This window comes from Brassica oleracea, chromosome C8, assembly GCF_000695525.1.
Source record: "Brassica oleracea var. oleracea cultivar TO1000 chromosome C8, BOL, whole genome shotgun sequence".
In the NCBI taxonomy this organism is placed as follows: domain Eukaryota; kingdom Viridiplantae; phylum Streptophyta; class Magnoliopsida; order Brassicales; family Brassicaceae; genus Brassica; species Brassica oleracea.
Window position 1 is genome coordinate 31,121,840 of NC_027755.1, and position 18,915 is coordinate 31,140,754.

Sequence of the window (18,915 nt, forward strand, 5' to 3'; positions counted from 1 at the left end):
AAGAACACAACAACACAAGAAACAAAAAGATCTATGTACTAGTAACCTATTACCTAAATTCTATCAGCTATAAGAACACAAGAACACAACAACACAAGAAACAAAAAGATCTATGTACTAGTAACCTATTACCTAAATTCTATCAGCTATAAGAACACAAGAACACAACAACACAAGAAACAAAAAGATCTATGTACTAGTAACCTATTACCTAAATTCTATCAGCTATAAGAACACAAGAACACAACAACACAAGAAACAAAAAGATCTATGTACTAGTAACCTATTACCTAAATTCTATCAGCTATAAGAACACAAGAACACAACAACACAAGAAACAAAAAGATCTATGTACTAGTAACCTATTACCTAAATTCTATCAGCTATAAGAACACAAGAACACAACAACACAAGAAACAAAGAGATCTATGTACTAGTAACCAAGTATCTAAATTCTATCAGCTCTTATCATAAGCAATGGAGACGACATAATAAATAAATAGAACAGAGACTAACCTGAGGTCCTTGGCCTTATAGATCGGAATGCATGTGTGAAGTGTCCTTTGCATTCTCATATTGTTCTTCTCCTTGATCATAATACAATCCCCCACTCATCACATATCATTATAAAGAAAAAGTTTTAGAAAATATATGACTAAAATCACTTGAGTTTATATGATCAGGACATTAAGACATTGTTGCACATAACTGTCTTTTTCTTTGGTTAAAACGAGCAGGACGGACCAAACATGATCCAGCAGTCTGTCTTATGCTCTCCTGTTTCCCAGCTGCCCTGTAAACATAGCAGAGGTTTGCTCTATAACACACATAATACGTACAATCAATGATTCTTGTAACGCTAACCAAGAAATATATATATAAATAAAAATTTGTAACTGTAGTTTATACCTTCCTTGAAGAAGAGAATCTCTGAGCCAATGATCAAACGCTAAAGCCCAAGGAACAGCTGAGCCATTAGTTATATTAAAGTCAAGCTTCCTCAAGTTGTGAGTGGCACTTCCTGATCCAATGATAAGAACACCTTCGTCTTTAAGTGGAGCCAATGCTTTGCCCATGTTGTAATGGTAAGTCCCACTTTGAGATGATTGAAGAGAGAGCTGGCAAACAGGTATGTCAGCCTCTGGATACATCAGCATAAGAGGAACCCAACCTCCATGATCCAGTCCTCTGTTTTTATCTTCATCAACACGTTTCATTCCTCCTTCTCCCATTAACAATTCTTTTACCCTCTTCCCCAATTCCCACTTTGAGATGATTGAACAGAGAGCTGGCAAACAGGTATGTCCGCCTCTGGATACATCAGCATAAGAGGAACCCAAGCTCCATGATCCAGTCCTCTGTTTTTATCTTCATCAACACGTTTCATTCCTCCTTCTCCCATTAACAATTCTTTTACCCTCTTCTCCAATTCAATAACTCTAGGTGCTTCATATTTCAGCTGCAAGTTTCAAAAATGACCACATAGATTGAAACTTTTTTGATATAATTGACCACAGATTGAAAATTGATGTGTTTCTTCAACGGTGGGTATGGCTTAGGATAAAACCTAATTCATCTAGATTCTGGGTGAGACAAAAGTTAGGGTTCTGGTAAGAAAAAAGAGGAAGAGAGAGAGACCTTGTACATGGGATCAGGGAAGCCATATAAGTCGTGGATGGTGGAATTGCGGAGAACAGTGTTTGGCGGAGATGACCAATCGCCATTTCTATCACTGTTCGAGCTGGAAGAGATCGTCTTTGGCGGAGCCCCGCGCGTCCCGCAGTACACATCGAGCCAATCCTGCGTCTGGTCCAATACCGCACAAGCCTTACCAGCGAGGCCCGCTTCAAATTCGGGCCTGTGTCTTAGAACCCAATCCCGACCCAAAGCAAGTTTACACGGGCCCGGCCCGCGGGCAGGTTCTTCTTTTGCCATCTCTAATTTCCTAGAACGGGAAATCTGCAGTGGAAGGAGACACCTCCACGTGTGCAGGAGGTTCATCAGAAGCTTCCAATGAGATGCACCATCGTCAGCATTCAACACCTACACACTTGTTCTCACGGACTCCCAAACAAAAAGGTCGAATCACCATTTTGTATACTATAAGACCCCAGTTTTTATTTTTCTTTTAATTTCATTCATTCATTACGATCCTTACTCATGTCTCCACCGTCGGATCGCGGATCCTAGCTGTAACCAAGGGGGCAGATTTAATGAACTGGGGCCTAAGACTGGAGTACTTAACTGCATTCCCATCAGGCCATCACTTTTCTGACATTTATTTTCTCTTCTTCTTGTATTTTGCCACTTTTGGCTCAACGGATTTTTTTAAAGGATGATTAAGCACTAATTTAGTTTAGTTTACTTAACTATTTTAGCTAAAAATGGGTTATTTGTAAAATAAAGTACTACTATTCAAACTTATAAGACCATCTCCAATGCATTCTTCTATTTTTACCTCTAAAATAGATGAACTCTATAATAGAGATGAATTTCGTTCCAATGCATTTCTCTAAATATAAATCTTCAAATATAGAATAATGCTATTTTTTATTCTATAAATATATTTTTTTATAAATAGAGAAAAAATAGTAATTTCTATATTAGAAGAAAAAATAGAGATAGATTGGAGTGATTTTGACTTTAAATGCTATTCCATCCGTTCCTTAAAGATACATATTCTAGAGAAAAATTTTGTTTCTAAAAGATTCATTTTTTACATTTTTAATGCATGTTTTATTAACTAATTGCAAACTTCAAAAATTTTAATTGCACTAATTGATTTTTTATTGGTTTAAAATTGTGGAAAGAAGATAAAACAAAAAATTATGCAAATTTAATGTGTTTTATTAAAATGTGTGAAAAAACTAGAATATGGATCTTTTAAGAACAGATGAAGTATTATATAGACAAAAATATAGATGAGTTAGAAATGCTCTATACTATTATTTTAAAATGCGTTGCTTAGCGTGCAATCAGTTTTAATTACTCACTTCAAATTGTACATTCAACGGTGTATTCTGGTTTCAAAAACAAAAGTGTATTCTGGCTTCAAGTCCTAAATAATGCACTATAATTATCTTAACACAATAGTACTACTAGCAAGTCTCTAGGTAGTTAATTGCTCACCATTCAACTGCATCCAAGTGAGTATTATGGCTTCAATACCTAAATAATGCATTAAAGTTATCGGAAAGCTACACAATAGTACTACTAGTAAGTCTCTAGGTATTTAAACTCAATGAAAAACCAATATTTACACGAAATTAAGGACAATCTCGTTGGAAAACGACATTCCATAAATGTCAAGTTACTTCAAAAACCCCATGTAAAATCGGTACGCAATGTAATGGTCAAAGTAATTATTTACACATTCCTAATTTTTCAATGTTTCACATGGAGTAAGTGAATGGTCAAACTTTTTTTTAAAGAAAAAATTAGGCGCACCCCGTGTTAATCAAAATTGGTTTATTAATAACACGATATAGCCTAATCACACGGTACTCTGTTTTTTATAGGCTCGATACAATTAACTAATAAGGACCTCTCTCATTATTCATGAACATGATGGCTGAAAAAAGGCTACATACAAACTATATACGTCTAATCCCTCTCAAATAATTTCTTATATAAATGCCATTAAATTGATTAAAAGTTTATAAAAATCCGGATTAACAGTCTCCTCCCACATTTTTATTTGTTTCCAAAACAAGTATCTGACCGACCCGACCCGGGAGATCCTTTTCTTTGTTTCCAAAAATAAATAATAAATTAAAATCAAATTTGCTGCAGAAGAAAAAATTTAAAAGGCAAATTCGAGAAGAAAGCCAAAAAAGAAAGCTCTTCTCACTCTCAGCCTCTCGTCACCACTAACCAGAGAAGAAGCTCCTCGATAGAGAGAGAAAATGGGTTTGATACCAACAACGAAAGAGACGAAGAATCACAATAACAGTGGTGGAAGAGGAATGGGTTTTCTCTTAGTCTTCTTCCCTGACCACACCGACGTCTCTTCTTCTTCATCCTCATCTCCGACGACACTCTTCCGCACCAGATCTTCCCGACTCCTCCTCTCCAAAGCTCAATCCACAATCTCAATCTGCATCCTCCTCCTTCTCCTCACCCTCTTCCTCTTCACCCTCTCCACCTTCGAACCTTCCTCCGGCCTCCCCGCCGTTTCCCACCGTCGCTTCCTCCTCACTCGCGACGTCGTCCCCAGAAGTACTCGAGGCGTTATCAACAACCGCAACCGCTTCGCTCTCCAGGGGATGGGCACTCTGTTTCTCAGAGGAACCAAGAGCATGCACGATCTCATCGTCGCTCATATCGCCTCCGATACGACGGAGGAAGATCTCCGCCTCTTCTTCCGGCTGCTATACCGCTCCGGAGCCACTTCCCGATCCGACGTCGTTTTGCTCTTCGATTCCAAGAGGTTCAACGGATTGATCGAAGAAGAGAACCACTCGTTCTTAAAACTCGTCGACGCGTACCGGAACTCGAATCAAACCGACTCGGTTTGGGGGTTTAATCTCTCCCGGTTTATGAAGAACCAATCGAAGAACGACACGTCTGAGCCTATCTGGGGGAAGAAGACTCGTCGAGCTACTAATAACGAGACCGAGTCGTTGACTCACGGCTCGGTCGTGGGGTTCGACGTGGCCGAGTTAGACCCGGAAAACTCGCTATCCGGGTTCATGGACCACGTCCCGATAGCCTTGAGGAGATGGGCCTGTTACCCAATGCTGCTGGGCCGAGTCAGACGCAGCTTCAAGCACGTGATGCTCGTCGACGCGAAGACCTCACTGTTCCTCGGTGATCCGTTAACCCGGATTCGCAACCGGAGCCCCGACTCAGTCCTCTTCTTCTCAACCTCCAAACACGGTAACAAGAAAACGTCGGAGATCAACCCGGCGGTTATGATCGGAGGAGCGAGAGGGATCAGGAGGTTATCGAGCGCGATGCACACCGAGATCGCGAGGGCCACAATGCAGCAGCAGCGCAAGAAGAAGAGCTCGGCGTCGGAGTCCGTCGTGCTGAGTCAACTGGTGGGGAATGTTCACATGACGAAGGGGTTTGAAGTGGTGGGACCGAGTGAGTCGATAGCGGAAGCGAGTTCGCTCGCTGAGTTGAGGACGAGAAACTCGGCGGCTTCGTCGATAAAGGAGCATGATATAATACAACGCGGTAATATTTTGGCGGCGGCTATTATGAAACGTATTTGTTCGTCTTCGCAGTTAGATTCCTCTGTCTATAGTTACTGTTAGCATTATTTTTATTGTGGAAAAATACAAAATTAGCAAAGATGTTCGTTGTATTTTATTAGGTTTTTTGTACACATTTGACATTTGTTATGGTTTCAGATTTTGTTTCCCGGATGATGTTTATTTATGTCCACGTTCTATATTTGTTATTGTTTTGGTCTTCTTAAAGATAATCATATAAAAACAGGAAAATAATGAGTATTTGCATTTTTATTTTAGAAATGTCGGTAATGCACCATTTTTTTTTTTGTATCTCCAACCCATTCCATAGAGTAGAGTAAGGAATGCTATAATCCCACTCTATTTTTATTCCAATTGTAAAGTAAATCATTTCATAATTGAATAAACATGGATTCGCTCGTAAATAGAATAATCATTTTTTTTACGGGAATAATCATTTTATTTTTTTGTTATACTCCATTTTCACTTTTTTTAAATATAATTAGAATATTCCAATGCATTATGAAACTATTCTATTTTGAAAGAGAAAAATAGAGTTTTACCCTTGTTGGTATTGTATGTATGAACAAATGTTATTTATATTAAGAATATATTATATCTATTTTTGTCTGACGATAAATTCATATCTTTTGTGCCCATCAGTTATGGTTCTCTCAGACCTACCCTTGTTGGTATTGTATGTATGAACAAATGTTACCTTTAGATAGTGGTCTACATTGTTTATCTTGATCAATTAGAAAGGGGAAGAGGCAATGCATGCATCATGCATGCACTATAGACTATGGTGAACATAATTAAACAAAATTTAAACTAAAAGTTGTTTAATTATTTTCACTAAAAGTTTTTTAATTAAACAAAAATTTAAACTAAAAGGCCTTTAAAAAAAGAAAAATTAAACTAAAAGTTTAAATGGCATACCACCTATAAGTCGATAACCTATGACTCCGCCGATTAATAAAATATGTCTTAATTTAGTGCCCAAAAAAAAAAAGTATGTCTTAGCAAAAGGGCAGCTATAATGATATCAAATTTTCTCAATTATAAACTAATTATTTTATTAATATGTTTTTCATTGCTATAGCGATATTCGTCGCATGTGTTCATTTGTTGTCTTTTGAGCTGGTTAAAGTCAATTTGTCCACCACTTATATATTTCCACCACTTATATATTTTTGTCTAAGACTAGGAACTTTATAGAAAACCTCTTTTCTTCAATTATCGAAACTATTATTTTAACAAAACAATAATGTCCATCACGAGATTCATCGTTGGAATCGGATTCTCTCAAATCTTACCAATTACCATCGAGGCCTCAAAGGGTGACATAAACACAACAACAAAAAGCTCATCATCTAATCACTTGATTCGGTTGAAACTTTTTATATCCACTCATTACAGACTTACAGTCACTTTATATATATATCACATTTCAATTTGTTACTTATAGTATAGTAAGTCAAATTCACCCAAGTCTAGTTGAATTATTGAACTATTTTCTTGTTTTATGATGTAGAAGTCAATTGAATGCTGTTAGCACTTATTTGGTTATCTTGTATACTTTATAACTTATATATGGAGTCGCACAATTTTAGATTGATTGAGTATGATAAACATTATTTATAATCGTATATCAATAATTGTTTTGGATATAGATGAAGTCAGTATCTTTGTATGTCCAGTTGTCCACACACAATAAAAGCGTGAGGTTGTGAAGAGAGATGAACAACAGAGAAAGATAACAAAAGAGAAAATAAAAAATAAAAAAAAAAAAAAAAAAAAAAAAAAAAAAAAAAAAAAAAACAAAAGAGAAAATATTAAAATAAAACAAGGTGGTGGGGTTATTTCAAGGAGTATCAAGTTAATTAACCCTATAGTCTAGTCTATACTCTACAGTGGCTTCATTTTGAAGCCAAGAATTTCCCATATACCCAAACAAGCGTGCTTTGCTTTTCCTTTTTTTCTTTTCTTTTTACTATCTCAACGACTTTAAATATTTATACCGTTTTAATCCAAATTGTACAATTCAAGGATCAAGTAACAGAAACATTACATTTGTATTTAAAAATCCTTATAGATATTAAGAGATTTCTAACTCTTACATTGCTTGTCATATGCGTGTGGTGCTTCCAACCTTGGATATTAGCCTATTAACTTAGCCAATTTTTTTTTGCAAATGCTAAATAAAATGAAACCATGTTTTAGATATCATAAAAGCACGAGGTTGGACTTATTGTTCCCTTGGAGATTAGTTGAGCATTTAGTCTACACATCTTTAGTTATATAAAAAGACTTAGGCTCCGATTAGTAACATGCAAGACTCTGTAAAACAAGTGCGGTGTGATTCTAATAGTAACAAAAATAAATAAATAGATAGGTATATGTAAAAAAATTTATTACTATTCACGGTGGTGCGGTGCGGTCTCTCACCATTCGAAGTCTTTGTAGTGAGGATAGAAGAATGAGAAAAACCAAAATTTGATAAAATAAAGGTAGGAAAGCTTGCGCACTCTACGTCTTTATTACTCCTTTTTTTCTGAAATATAAGATGTTTAGAATAATTTTTATGTTTCAATATATAAGATGTTTTCATTTTTTTAGGTAACTTTAAGTTTATCAAAAACTGTGTAACCAATCAAATTTAATAGTTCTATTTGTAATTGGTTGAATAGTTTTTAGTTTATAATTTTAATGATACTTTCTAAGTAAAAAATAATTTTCTTAATAAGTGTATACTATCCAAAACATCTTTAATTAAAAGCAACACACTAACATGTTTTTTTTTTTGGCAAAACACACTAACATGTTACAAACATAAAACAACATTTAATGAATTAGTTAGCCGAAAATTAAATTTGATTTTAAAAGAAATACTTTCATAGTAATGGAGAGTTATGTTAATGTTACAGGATGAAAGCATTCTTCCCACTAAAAGAGTGCTATATTATATGCATGCATGTTTGTTTATTCTATGAAAGATTAGAAGAAACTTGAACCACTATATTGGTTTATAAAGAATCATCGTTTCTTGTTTTCTTTTTCTTAGTACATTCTTAAAAGTATCTCGTTACCAAAGTTAGTTTAATTCATCATAAAAAGAGTAAGCCGGACAAAAGGGAACCGACGCTCTTTCTTTCATACTCGTGTCAAGAAGTCTTCCTTGTGGACCGTTGAGTGTGGACAGAGAGTTCGTGCAAGACTATATGGCTGCTATCAGTCAAGCTCAAAATGTCGTCGTCCATTCGAAGATTTTCATTTTTTTATGTCGATTTTTAGATTAATGTCAGGATAATAACCACGATTATCCAATTTTCAATTTCGTTTAGTTTTATAAATGACAAAACGATGTGTAATACGATTCTTACGTAGTTCATGGTTCAAACTTCAAATGGTTACTTTTTGTGTGGTTACTGACTAGAAACTATGCAGGCAAGAACATCTCCAATGTATTTTCCTATTTTTTCCTCTAAAATAGAAAAATTATATAAAAGAGATGAGTTTGTTTTCAATGTATTCCTCTATTTCTTCCTCTAAAAAGAAATATTTTTGATATATTCTTTTCTAATTTTACAAATAGTACATTTTATTTGTGAAAGTTAAAAACCAACCCAATTTAGTGTAATATTCATAAAATTATGATATTATTTACACTGAATATTTTTATAGAAACTATTATGTAAATAAAAAATATGTTTATATATTTATATAAACAGTAAATTTTCACTAAAAATATTTATTTTGGTTATAATTGTTAAAGTAAAAAGTTAAAGGATCATTTTGTAAATAAAAAAGTATGTCTCTATTATAGAAGAATGCTATTTCTTCCTCTAAGACCATCTCCAACCCATCTCTATAATAGAGATCTCTAAAATAGAGGCAAAAATAAAGATGATGTTTTTGCTCCAATGTGTTCCTCTATAATAGATGAATGCTATATTTGCTTCTATAAATAGAGGAATCTTATTTTTTTCTCTATATTTAGGGAAAAAAAATAGCATTGTTCTATAACACATTGGAGCAAAAATACTATCTCTATTTTTTTCTCTATTTTAGAGATTTCTATTATAGAGATGGGTTGGAGATGCTCTAAATATAGAGGTGAAAATAACAATCTCTATTTTAGAGGAATAAATAGAGTAGGGTTTGAGTGATTTTATCTTTAAATGATATTATAGAGGTAAATATAGATGTGAGTTGGAGATGTTTTATATAAGCAGCTTTATATAAGCAGAAAAAAAAAAGTAGAAACATACGTAGACTGTGTCGGTGATAACCATTTTCAGAAACCAAGAGAATTTAATAGTGGTTCTTGTACGTTTGTTTGAGTCAACAAGTGTTAGATCATCTTTATCACGTTGGGGAATGATGCAATTTTGACGTAATCATTATGATTCCCAACTAATTTGTTTCCTTGATTTGTTGCAGTAAACAAAAAAGAAGAAAGAAAGATAGTACCAATTTAACCAAAAAAAAAAAAAATTAACCAAAAAAAAAGATAGTACCAAATTGGTGGAGAACAGGTCATTCAAATAGACAATATAATGTGGTTGTTTGCTCTATAGATCACTCTACTTTCTGGTTGCATTATGATTTTGAAAGAGAATTGAAAGTCCATTAAATTTCAACTGTCAACACATTAATAGGGTGTTTCAAAAAAAAGAAAAAACACATTAATAGGGCTTCTCTAAGTTTCGTTAGGTATATACAGTACATTTTATAAACCGCCATAACGATAACGCGTTGCTAGCAAAATAATGAAAAACCATTAAACACGTACATTGAAGTGTCATGAGTGTGTGCAAGTAGACACTTGTTCTTTAATAAATAATTCAAATCAAAGAATTTACTAACATCATCACACAACTGTCCTGACCCACAAAAATGCAAAACACCACCAATCAATGAATACAATAACACATCACAGTGATGAGAATAAGAAGCAAAACCCAAGAACCCAAAGCTACCCATGAAGAGCAATTTTCTTTTACCTGAAACCAAAACAATACGAGGATACGCAAAAGGAAACCAAAACAATAAGAAAAAGAAAGAAAAAAAAACAAACTGATCATTGTCTTCAAAGCTGCAGCATTAAGGTCAACACATAACCAACAAATCGTGCCTTTGTTCTTAATTTATCTGGATAAAGTCTTAGAACAAGTTGAATTTCTTCTTTAGCAAATCTTGCTTCCACCTAGGCAATTTGTAGAATGCTTCTTTCTCCATCCCAAATACAGTCTTGAACTCTTCCTCAGACAAGTAAGCCTGATAGACCGTTTGAGAGTGATAAGATACGACAATTTATGCTCAAACTTAACGAAAAAAGAGAGGATAATGTTGCTGAAATGATTCACCTCTCTGCGTTTGAAGTCAATTCCTTTCACTGGTTTCTCGGATTTGGCTTGTAGCTGTTGGTACGTGAAAGTTGCACCAGTTGTTCCTGCTTCCTCAGCAATCGCGTCTGCTGCAGGTGAAACTTCCTCTTCTTCCTTGGCTTCAGCAGATTCTTCTGAAGCATCCACTTCAGAGAAGGCTTTCTCATCTTTAGCTTCAGCTGTAATCGCACATGCAGTGTTATCAGCATGTTCAAATCAAGGCAGAAAAAAAAACGAATAATGCGATAGATGAGCAACTTACCGGAAGGGCTAGTATCAGGAGATTTCTTCTTCTCATTAGTGAGAACTTGCGAGAGAGCAGCCAGTGCTGCTGCTCTTTGTGACGATCGGCTTGTCAATCCTGGTCTTTGTGGAGGTGAATTTGATGATGGTGAAGAGTTGAACGCGGATGATAATGCGGCTAAGGCTTCAGCCCTTTGTCTTGGACCACCTTGATTTCCATTTGGCCTGTCCCGGTTCTGCAGTTAAAGCAATGATAGTCTCAGTCAATTGATCGAGAAGATGGGGCACTAGTTAGTAGCTGTGATTCGCTAAACATATCAGAGTAGTAAAAATAAAATAGCTTCATATATGTACAAGTAAGAATCTAGTATAAAATCAAAATTTTGAGCTCAGACTATTTACCGGAGAGCTTGTCCCTCCAGAAGGAGAATTAAATGCGGAAGTCAAGGCAGCTAGAGCAGCAGCCCTTTGTCTTGGTCCTTGGTTTCCACTGCTAGACTGGTCCTGTAGCGTAAGGATAAATCATACACCAACGTTTCAAGAACGTTTATATACTAAATTTAAAAAATCGACTCATCAACAGCCATTTTCCAATCGTCACATCTGTTCTTATGTGCTACTGTTAGACACAAAAGCAAGGAACCATAAAACAAAGGATGTGGTATCTCCAGCAAGCATGTTTACCTGCACAACGTGGTGTGTACCAAGTAATGATGCTGCCTTCTTCTGGAAGGAATTTCCTTGCACCTGCAGTACATGTCCCAAAGCTTAATTTAATGAGAGAAGTGGAAATTTCTAAAAGTCGCGTGTTCTGGCAGCTTCCAATTAAATCTTTCCTCCTCTATAAATGCAGAGTTTCCTCATTTACGGCATTTAACAAATGAGATGTCATCTCTGACTTATATAGATTTTTATGCGGTTGGTGAGAACAGAACTGTCATTTGCATACAGTGTAACAAACTTATTGCTTCTAAATGAGTATGCACCTAAACCCTCTCTAACCTTATCACATTAACTAGCACCTTACTGAAAACAGACGCATTCTCATTCTAATTACACAAAATATATCTTTGAGTGCAGAAAATCGTACAGTGGCTTTAGTAGCATCCCACGAGAAATATGTGGTGAAGAAGCACGGTTCATTCCCTTCAGTGATTTTGTATAATGGAACTTTTGGAGACAAGCCTTCCATGGAACCAGCCAGATCTATGTATCTCTGCGTAAAAACCACACAATGAGAAAACAAGTAAAAGAGAAGGAATGAATAACTTATGCTCAGAAGCAAAGCTGATGAAATATATTACTTGGCCAATCTCAAATGCAGTTTGCTTTTCCTTGGGGTCCACACATTGACCAACCCACACAAAAACTTCAGCGTGAGTATCTAGTAAATGCATATCCTCCGTCAAGAGGTCATCCTGATCAAAGTTGTGAATCTCTTCAACCTGTGCAAAGTAATGTTAATACATGTACGCGTCTTGATAAAAAAACGTTGGTTATATGTTTCTAAATTCTCACCTGAAATTTTCCTGAGGATCCATGTTGACACATTGAAGAGAGGAAAACAAAGTTAGAATATGCGTGCCAATGACCCTAATAATTGATGATCGATATACATTACCTCTGTTGAATGAAAAGGAGAACAAGTGAGGATCTCTGACAGTCTCAGGGGAAACCTTCTTGCTGGTGAAGTTCTGTTTTCCCCCAAGTGCAAACCAAAAGGATGAGCTTTCCGTTCCTTCCTTAGCGTGCTTGATAGTAACCCCAGGCTGACTTAGCAGGAAAAAAGATAATTAAACTTACCAATCAAAGAACTGTGATATGAAGAAACAATGTTCTCTAAGCTTCATATAAAGTTGTACAATATATATACTTGGGACAGTTTCAGCTAAACCAAAATGAAAGACAATACAATTCAACTACCTTTAAGAATTCAGCAACTTTAGCAGCCAGTTCTTGCTGCTCATGCGTACTTTGGTTTCCATGCCATAGGAACATGGAAGTACCAGATTGTAGAAGGAAGCAATCGTAAGAGTTCAAAGAAGTTGCCACCTGCAGAAACACAAACGTCAGACAATATGCGACAGAATAGTCAAACCAGAGTAACATGTGTTTTCAATACAAAAGTGAAAAGCAACCATCCATCCTTATTTAAATTGATTATTTCACGAGTAGATAGGCAAGGTTTGCACAGTGTAAAAGTTTTAGCAAGATAAAAATAAGGTAGACACACACCGGTTCAATTTGTAATGCCTTGTTATTGTGAACTCCAGTTCCAGACACTTGAATAAGTGCAATCGATTCCCGCGTGTAGGTTTCGTCTGGTGAACCTTTCTCTGTCATACAGTTTTTGTAACCAGAGCTCAAACCACCCTATAAGTTAAATGCAACCACATCAACTACCAATACATTGTCTTGCAGCAACAACCAACTTGCATTAACAATCAAAAGAAATACCTTAAGGACCACCATGTGTTCAAAAAGCGCGACAAATTGTGGAGGCTCTTTACCCTCGAATATACGGGCCTGCAAGAAGATCAAGTTATTCATCAATCTTTTAGTGCTCGTAGCTATGGCTTCCAGATAAGAAATGATACGCAACCTGCACTGGTCTTCCCTTCAACGAATTTGTCATTGTGCTAGCCAGACGGACTGCCGTCTCTTGATCCTCCTAAACTTGGAAGAAAACAAAATTTAGATGGCTAGAAGTTCAACATCAAAATCATACATAAATCCATCACAATATGTACCCCAAACAATAGGGAGACACGGCTCATAAAATATAAATACAATACTAACAGTAGCCCCCAACAACTAAAGATCAAAACTGCAGGTTGCAGCACAATAAAAATTACCACTTTTGCAACATTTTGCTCCTTGGAGATAAAATCATACATTAGGAAGAAGCCAAACATGTCTGCTTAGTCAATATATTTAAATGTCTAAATATCCCCTTTGCAACTATTAGCCGAGGAGCTAGAAATACTAATGGAAGCCAACTAAAATAGAGACATTTGTTTATAATCATATATGATCAGTAAAGATGCACCTTTTCTCATAATTACCTGAATGCTATTCTTTCCAAACCAGCAGCACAAGAAGTAGTCTTCTTTCCTTTCACCAGAATGGTAGGCATAAAGGACTAAATAGCAGTCCCCAGAATAGAGTTTTCCGACATCATCTTTGGATACAGGAGTCTTGGCCTTACCATCGATGTACCAAACCTATTACATGAGCTTAATGAGTTCGGATGAAAAATAAACAATTAGATTTAGCACATAGTAGTATAACAAGTCAGGAGACATAACAGACCTCTAACTTTCCACCTCCTTCAAGCAGCGGTGGAATATCCTCATTCACTGGTGTGCTTTTTGACAGGCCCTTTAACCCAACACCTTGTTGTTTAAGTAATGCTAGAAAATCGCAAAACACCAAAGTGAGCCAGGGCTAAATAAAATCACTCATTTTTTCATTAATGATTTGAATATCAAAGCAAATCTTTACCAGCAACTTTTCCTCGTCCTTCTTCGTTAGCAGGAGTTGCCGAGCCTGATGGCCAAGAGTCAAAGTTAGACTTGAAGGAATGGGGCTCATAACCTTGGATAACACGGGTTATGCGTGTTGCCTTTGGCCTATTTTCACTAGCAACAAAGTCCTGGAGGAAGGTAAAAATGAGAACCAGTGCTCAGATATACTAAAGCTAAGCAAGTTACACGGTTTCAGTTTTACCTCAGCAGCTTGGATAGCAGTTTTTCTCTCTTCAACTTGAGTTACTCGGCCAACCCAGATAAATACCTCAGAACCGCAGTCCAAAAGGTAGCATTTATTGTTTTCCATCATAGATTTGGATAAGTTGCCATCTATAGATTCCACCTGACCATCAGCGATACTAAACAAAGGGCAACAACATATCAGCTTCTTAAAATAAGGCCTAAAATGGGTAACAATGCAAAATAAACTACTATCATGCCATCAAGGTAGCGTTTACATCAGTGCATCTGAAAACCAATAGAGAAGAGCCAGATCAAAAGGAAGATAAGTACCTATAAAGCTTAGGCGGAGTTGTCTCCGGAATAATGTCATCCTCACTAGCAACTTTCCTAGCGATTGGAGCAAAACCCCCAAAGAGGACCCAGAACTCGCCAGAATCTGATTCTGTATCTAATTTTCCATCATCTGTTATGCAAGCAAATTATTATACATGCATGAGTACCCTAATCTGTGTACTGAAGAAAAAGTAAGAAGAAGATATTTAAAATATGAACTCTAAATGCGTTAGATACAACTTACCAACGATAGCAACGTCACATGTTCCTTCATGAAACTTGTCTTTCAAATATTGGACGACTGCCAACGCTTTAGCTCTTTCTTGGATATTTGAATTTGCACCATTAAACTGATAAATCTTTTCCTTGGTGTCCAAGATAAACACATCATCATGATTCAGTGATGACCGAGCAAAAGGAACCTACATAGGAAAACAGATAAGCTCGCAGACATAGTAAACACTCCTGCGAAGAGAGTGCAACACTTCCAAAAATCTGCAGAAAAAGAAACCTGCTTCAGGTGGACAGCACGTTTCCCTTTGCAGGTATACAATCGGGTTTCAAACTCCTCCTCCTCAAGTTTTTTAAATCCAGACGCAACACCACCTTCTAGCGGTATAATGCAAGGCTTGAAGTAAGACAAGAACTTGTCAGATTCATGACCTTGAATTTCACGGTGTTGGACAGCTCGGCCTCCAAGACCTGCATCAAGTTCAACCGTCTTCACAGCTGCTGTTCCAGCTTCATCCTGGAATCATCAATCGCAGATTAGTAACAAAGAAGATTCATCTTTGTTTTTGTTCACTATATGTTAACATGACAAAAAAGAATCAGAAAACAGATACCTGGCTTGTATCTTTACCAATCCAAAAATGTATATCAAATAGATAAGCACCCGCCTTATTCTGTGTTGTCTGCATAGACAAAAGAGAAGCATGCTAAGTGTGAAAATTAATAAAGGGCATATATACTATATTTTATACATAATTATACGTATGATCAGACAAGAAAGCATGTTCTGTTCTGTAAGCGAATATCAAGTTATATCTTATAATATGTCTATTGATAAGCATAAATAAAGAGGGGAAAATAACAGTGGAAGAAATCCCAAACCTGCAAGACGATGTAAGTATCTCCCATATAGAACTTCCCATGTTCAGATTTGGGCACTAGAACTGGCTGAAAGTTTTCGATTCTCCAGATTTCAGTACCTCTAATAAATGTTAAGTTAACACCTCCGACAGCAGTGAAACATCCAACAATACCAAGAAAACTAGTCATGACTCATGCAAAAGCGATACCCAAATGAAATTGCATTTTCCTCTGTACTGCCACTCATCAGCAGGTAACGATTTTAATGCTTCCCTGAGATCTAATATCGAAGCAAAGCTGAAAAATAAAGATTGTGGAAGGATACGGTTTCTGTCCGGCTCCTTGAAATGCAGGATCCAATACTTTTGCTGGCCCAGACATGTTGCATATAATTGTCAATCTCTTCCTTCAAGTGAAAATACTTTAACTACCTGCCAAGAACATATAACAAACAAGGAAAAAAGGTCAGCCTCCGATAACTAGAGAGCACGTTTGAACTATATTTTGAACTCAGCAAACATCATGCAAAGACTACTCAATTCCCTACCAGAGTTCACTATTTTCTAGCAATCATTCAGGAAATTCATCAAGCTTATTGTTATTTGGAGAAGAGGATATCACAAAAAGTCAACAGTATCACACAACATAGTGGTGAGTGGTGACGTTATACTGGGCGTATCAGAGAAAAAGGCCTCCACAGTTCCAAGCTAAACTACAAAATCCACTCAACATCACTCGGAGTTTCATGAAATGCTAAAAGATCAGCTGTGAGTGGTACATCTCTGAACATGAGCAGAGACAATACAGTGAACTCTTATAAGATTAGCCTTGATGAATATCAAATCAAACCTTCCTTCTCTCGTAGCAGTATTACATTAACATAGAGTAGCAAGGCTCTAAAGTTGCTTTTATTTCCATTGGGATCTCAAGCACTCCATGTTACAGTGACCATCACAAGAAAACTTCAAGGCGTGATCCTGCTCACGCCTATTACACACTCACAGATCCTGCTCTTGATTTGATTCCTAGATCACGAAACATTCTCCGGTGACCAGTGTACCGTGTACTATATACTTCATCAACTCCTGTGTTCTTAGCTGATACAGCAGTGATAAGCTAAGTTTGATATAAACCCTAACTTAAACGATTCCCAGGAAATAATCAAAGCTGATACAGAGCCGAGAATTGAGCAGATAGATCGATTCAAGTAAACAACAACAGATCCATTGCATGAGCAGAGAAAAATAAAGGTACGAAAGCTAATTGAATCGAAAATCAGCTGATGCATACAAAGCCCAGCGTACCTGAATAGGTAGATCTCCGAGAATCCGAGGAGCACTGTGAAGGAGAAAGAGAGAGAGAGAGCCAAAAAGAGATAAGTAGAAATGAAAAAGGAAGAAGCATAAATTGAATGATTATTGAAAGGAGATATGCGCTGTGTTTGAAACTAAGCGTCTCTCTCTCTAATATACGTACCTTTTTTAAATTGTTTAGCTGTTTGATTTATCCAGATAGATTTATAGAACCGAGCTTCGTGGAGATTTCTAGATTTACAGTATGTGTAGAGACGAGGAGGCGTGGAAGATGATGATGAAGGAGACGAGAGCTTTGAGAAAAAGACGGACGAGGAGGGATTAATAAAAGATCCGGTCGCGATGGTGGCTGCTTTTCCCTTATTATTATTATTTTTTTTATCATTTTACGATTCTTCAACAATGTTTCCCTATATTTATATTTTTTTGTGTTTTAAAGTATAATTTTAAAACATTTATGTGTTAGTTTAAAATTTTATGGAAAACTGTTCGACCACTTATTTATAATATATTTTATTATTAGTCTAATTATTTTAATTTATTTAAAATAAACTTTTTACACACTAAAATCATATATTGTAAAACTGAAAGATACATTGTATGTTCGTGCTAAAGTTCAAATAAATGTAATTGTGTTTGTGAGTAAAATAATTAACAATGGATTAGTGTTGTTTTTCCTTTTTGCTTAGCTGGTTATAAATTCAAATATCCACATTGTTTAAAAAAGAAAAAAAAATCACATAAAAAGCTGAAATCAGCAAGAATTAAACAAATTCATAAGTCTATATATACAATGTTCTCTATAACCACGCGTCTGCACCACATCAAATTTTTACGCGAGTGGTCACCAGGGTTTTCATATTCTATTTCCAAAAAATAGTTTACCATTTTTTTTTACAATATTCGTTATCTTTAACATTCAAATTATATCATTTTAACATGTAAATCATGCTCAACATCGAATTCTCGACTTATGTATGTATAAATAAATATATAAATATCAATGTTTAACTATGGATATCTTAAAATCACGAAATACTTTGATGTGGAAATTTCTCACTATTTTAAGATATTCAATCTCATAAATTTAATATATTTTTTTATATTTTGAGAATCTGATGTTCTAAAGTTTTGAAAACAGTTATCTTCAGCATAGTGCATCCGGTCAACATTAAAAAGCTTGAAAATATTGTAAAATAATATACAACAACTTTTATTTTAGAAAACTCATCATTTCACGGCCACCAGTGGGTCCATTTCGCATATGAAATTGGCACAAATGAACTCTTTCCAGAGAATAAATTACATGCAAACTTTAATTATTATCATAGAGAAAATACAATATAACTTCTGCCTTCTTTATTCGAGGCTCAAAATCATCATAAATATAGAAATAACCATATCACTTTTAGAACATCCTTATTTGGTTATCTTAGCAGAGGACATGGTTGGGGTATCGTTCCTTTATGTTTCTATCAGAAACCTTTGTTGTTTTCTCGGTGGATTATTCAACCTCACATGTATATTTCCGTTATTTTTATTATTATATATCTACAATAATAAATCATGTTTCGTAGTATTAGACTTTTATAATTTAAACATAAAATAGTGTCATTAGGTGATGGCGGTCGGT

The 18,915-nt window shown here is 35.7% G+C and overlaps 3 protein-coding genes across 3 annotated transcripts; 1 reads left to right on the top strand and 2 right to left on the bottom strand.

The window, feature by feature from the left end:
- Positions 1–684: 684 nt before the first annotated feature.
- Positions 685–1,935, bottom strand: LOC106309170 (extradiol ring-cleavage dioxygenase-like). Its single transcript, XM_013746232.1, has 4 exons — positions 1,639–1,935; positions 1,310–1,459; positions 910–1,139; positions 685–793 (listed from the first exon to the last, which is right to left on the bottom strand). Exons 1-4 carry the CDS (start codon positions 1,933–1,935, stop codon positions 688–690), a joined length of 783 nt encoding a protein of 260 aa, XP_013601686.1. The 3' UTR covers positions 685–687.
- A 1,846-nt stretch (positions 1,936–3,781) lies between these two features.
- Positions 3,782–5,417, top strand: LOC106307234. Its single transcript, XM_013744132.1, has one exon. The coding sequence runs from the start codon at positions 3,906–3,908 to the stop codon at positions 5,259–5,261; it is 1,356 nt and encodes a 451-aa protein (XP_013599586.1). The 5' UTR covers positions 3,782–3,905; the 3' UTR covers positions 5,262–5,417.
- Positions 5,418–10,019: 4,602 nt separating this feature from the next.
- Positions 10,020–17,648, bottom strand: LOC106312043 (villin-3). Its single transcript, XM_013749414.1, has 25 exons — positions 17,446–17,648; positions 17,274–17,307; positions 16,295–16,400; positions 15,991–16,090; positions 15,723–15,791; positions 15,389–15,625; positions 15,122–15,299; positions 14,875–15,007; positions 14,561–14,720; positions 14,336–14,486; positions 14,144–14,244; positions 13,897–14,055; positions 13,434–13,502; positions 13,289–13,357; positions 13,067–13,204; positions 12,755–12,883; positions 12,453–12,600; positions 12,350–12,360; positions 12,136–12,276; positions 11,922–12,047; positions 11,516–11,578; positions 11,234–11,335; positions 10,851–11,067; positions 10,568–10,767; positions 10,020–10,478 (listed from the first exon to the last, which is right to left on the bottom strand). The coding sequence occupies exons 3-25, from the start codon at positions 16,348–16,350 to the stop codon at positions 10,365–10,367; spliced, it is 2,871 nt and encodes a 956-aa protein (XP_013604868.1). The 5' UTR covers positions 16,351–16,400; positions 17,274–17,307; positions 17,446–17,648; the 3' UTR covers positions 10,020–10,364.
- Between the last annotated feature and the right edge of the window lie 1,267 nt (positions 17,649–18,915).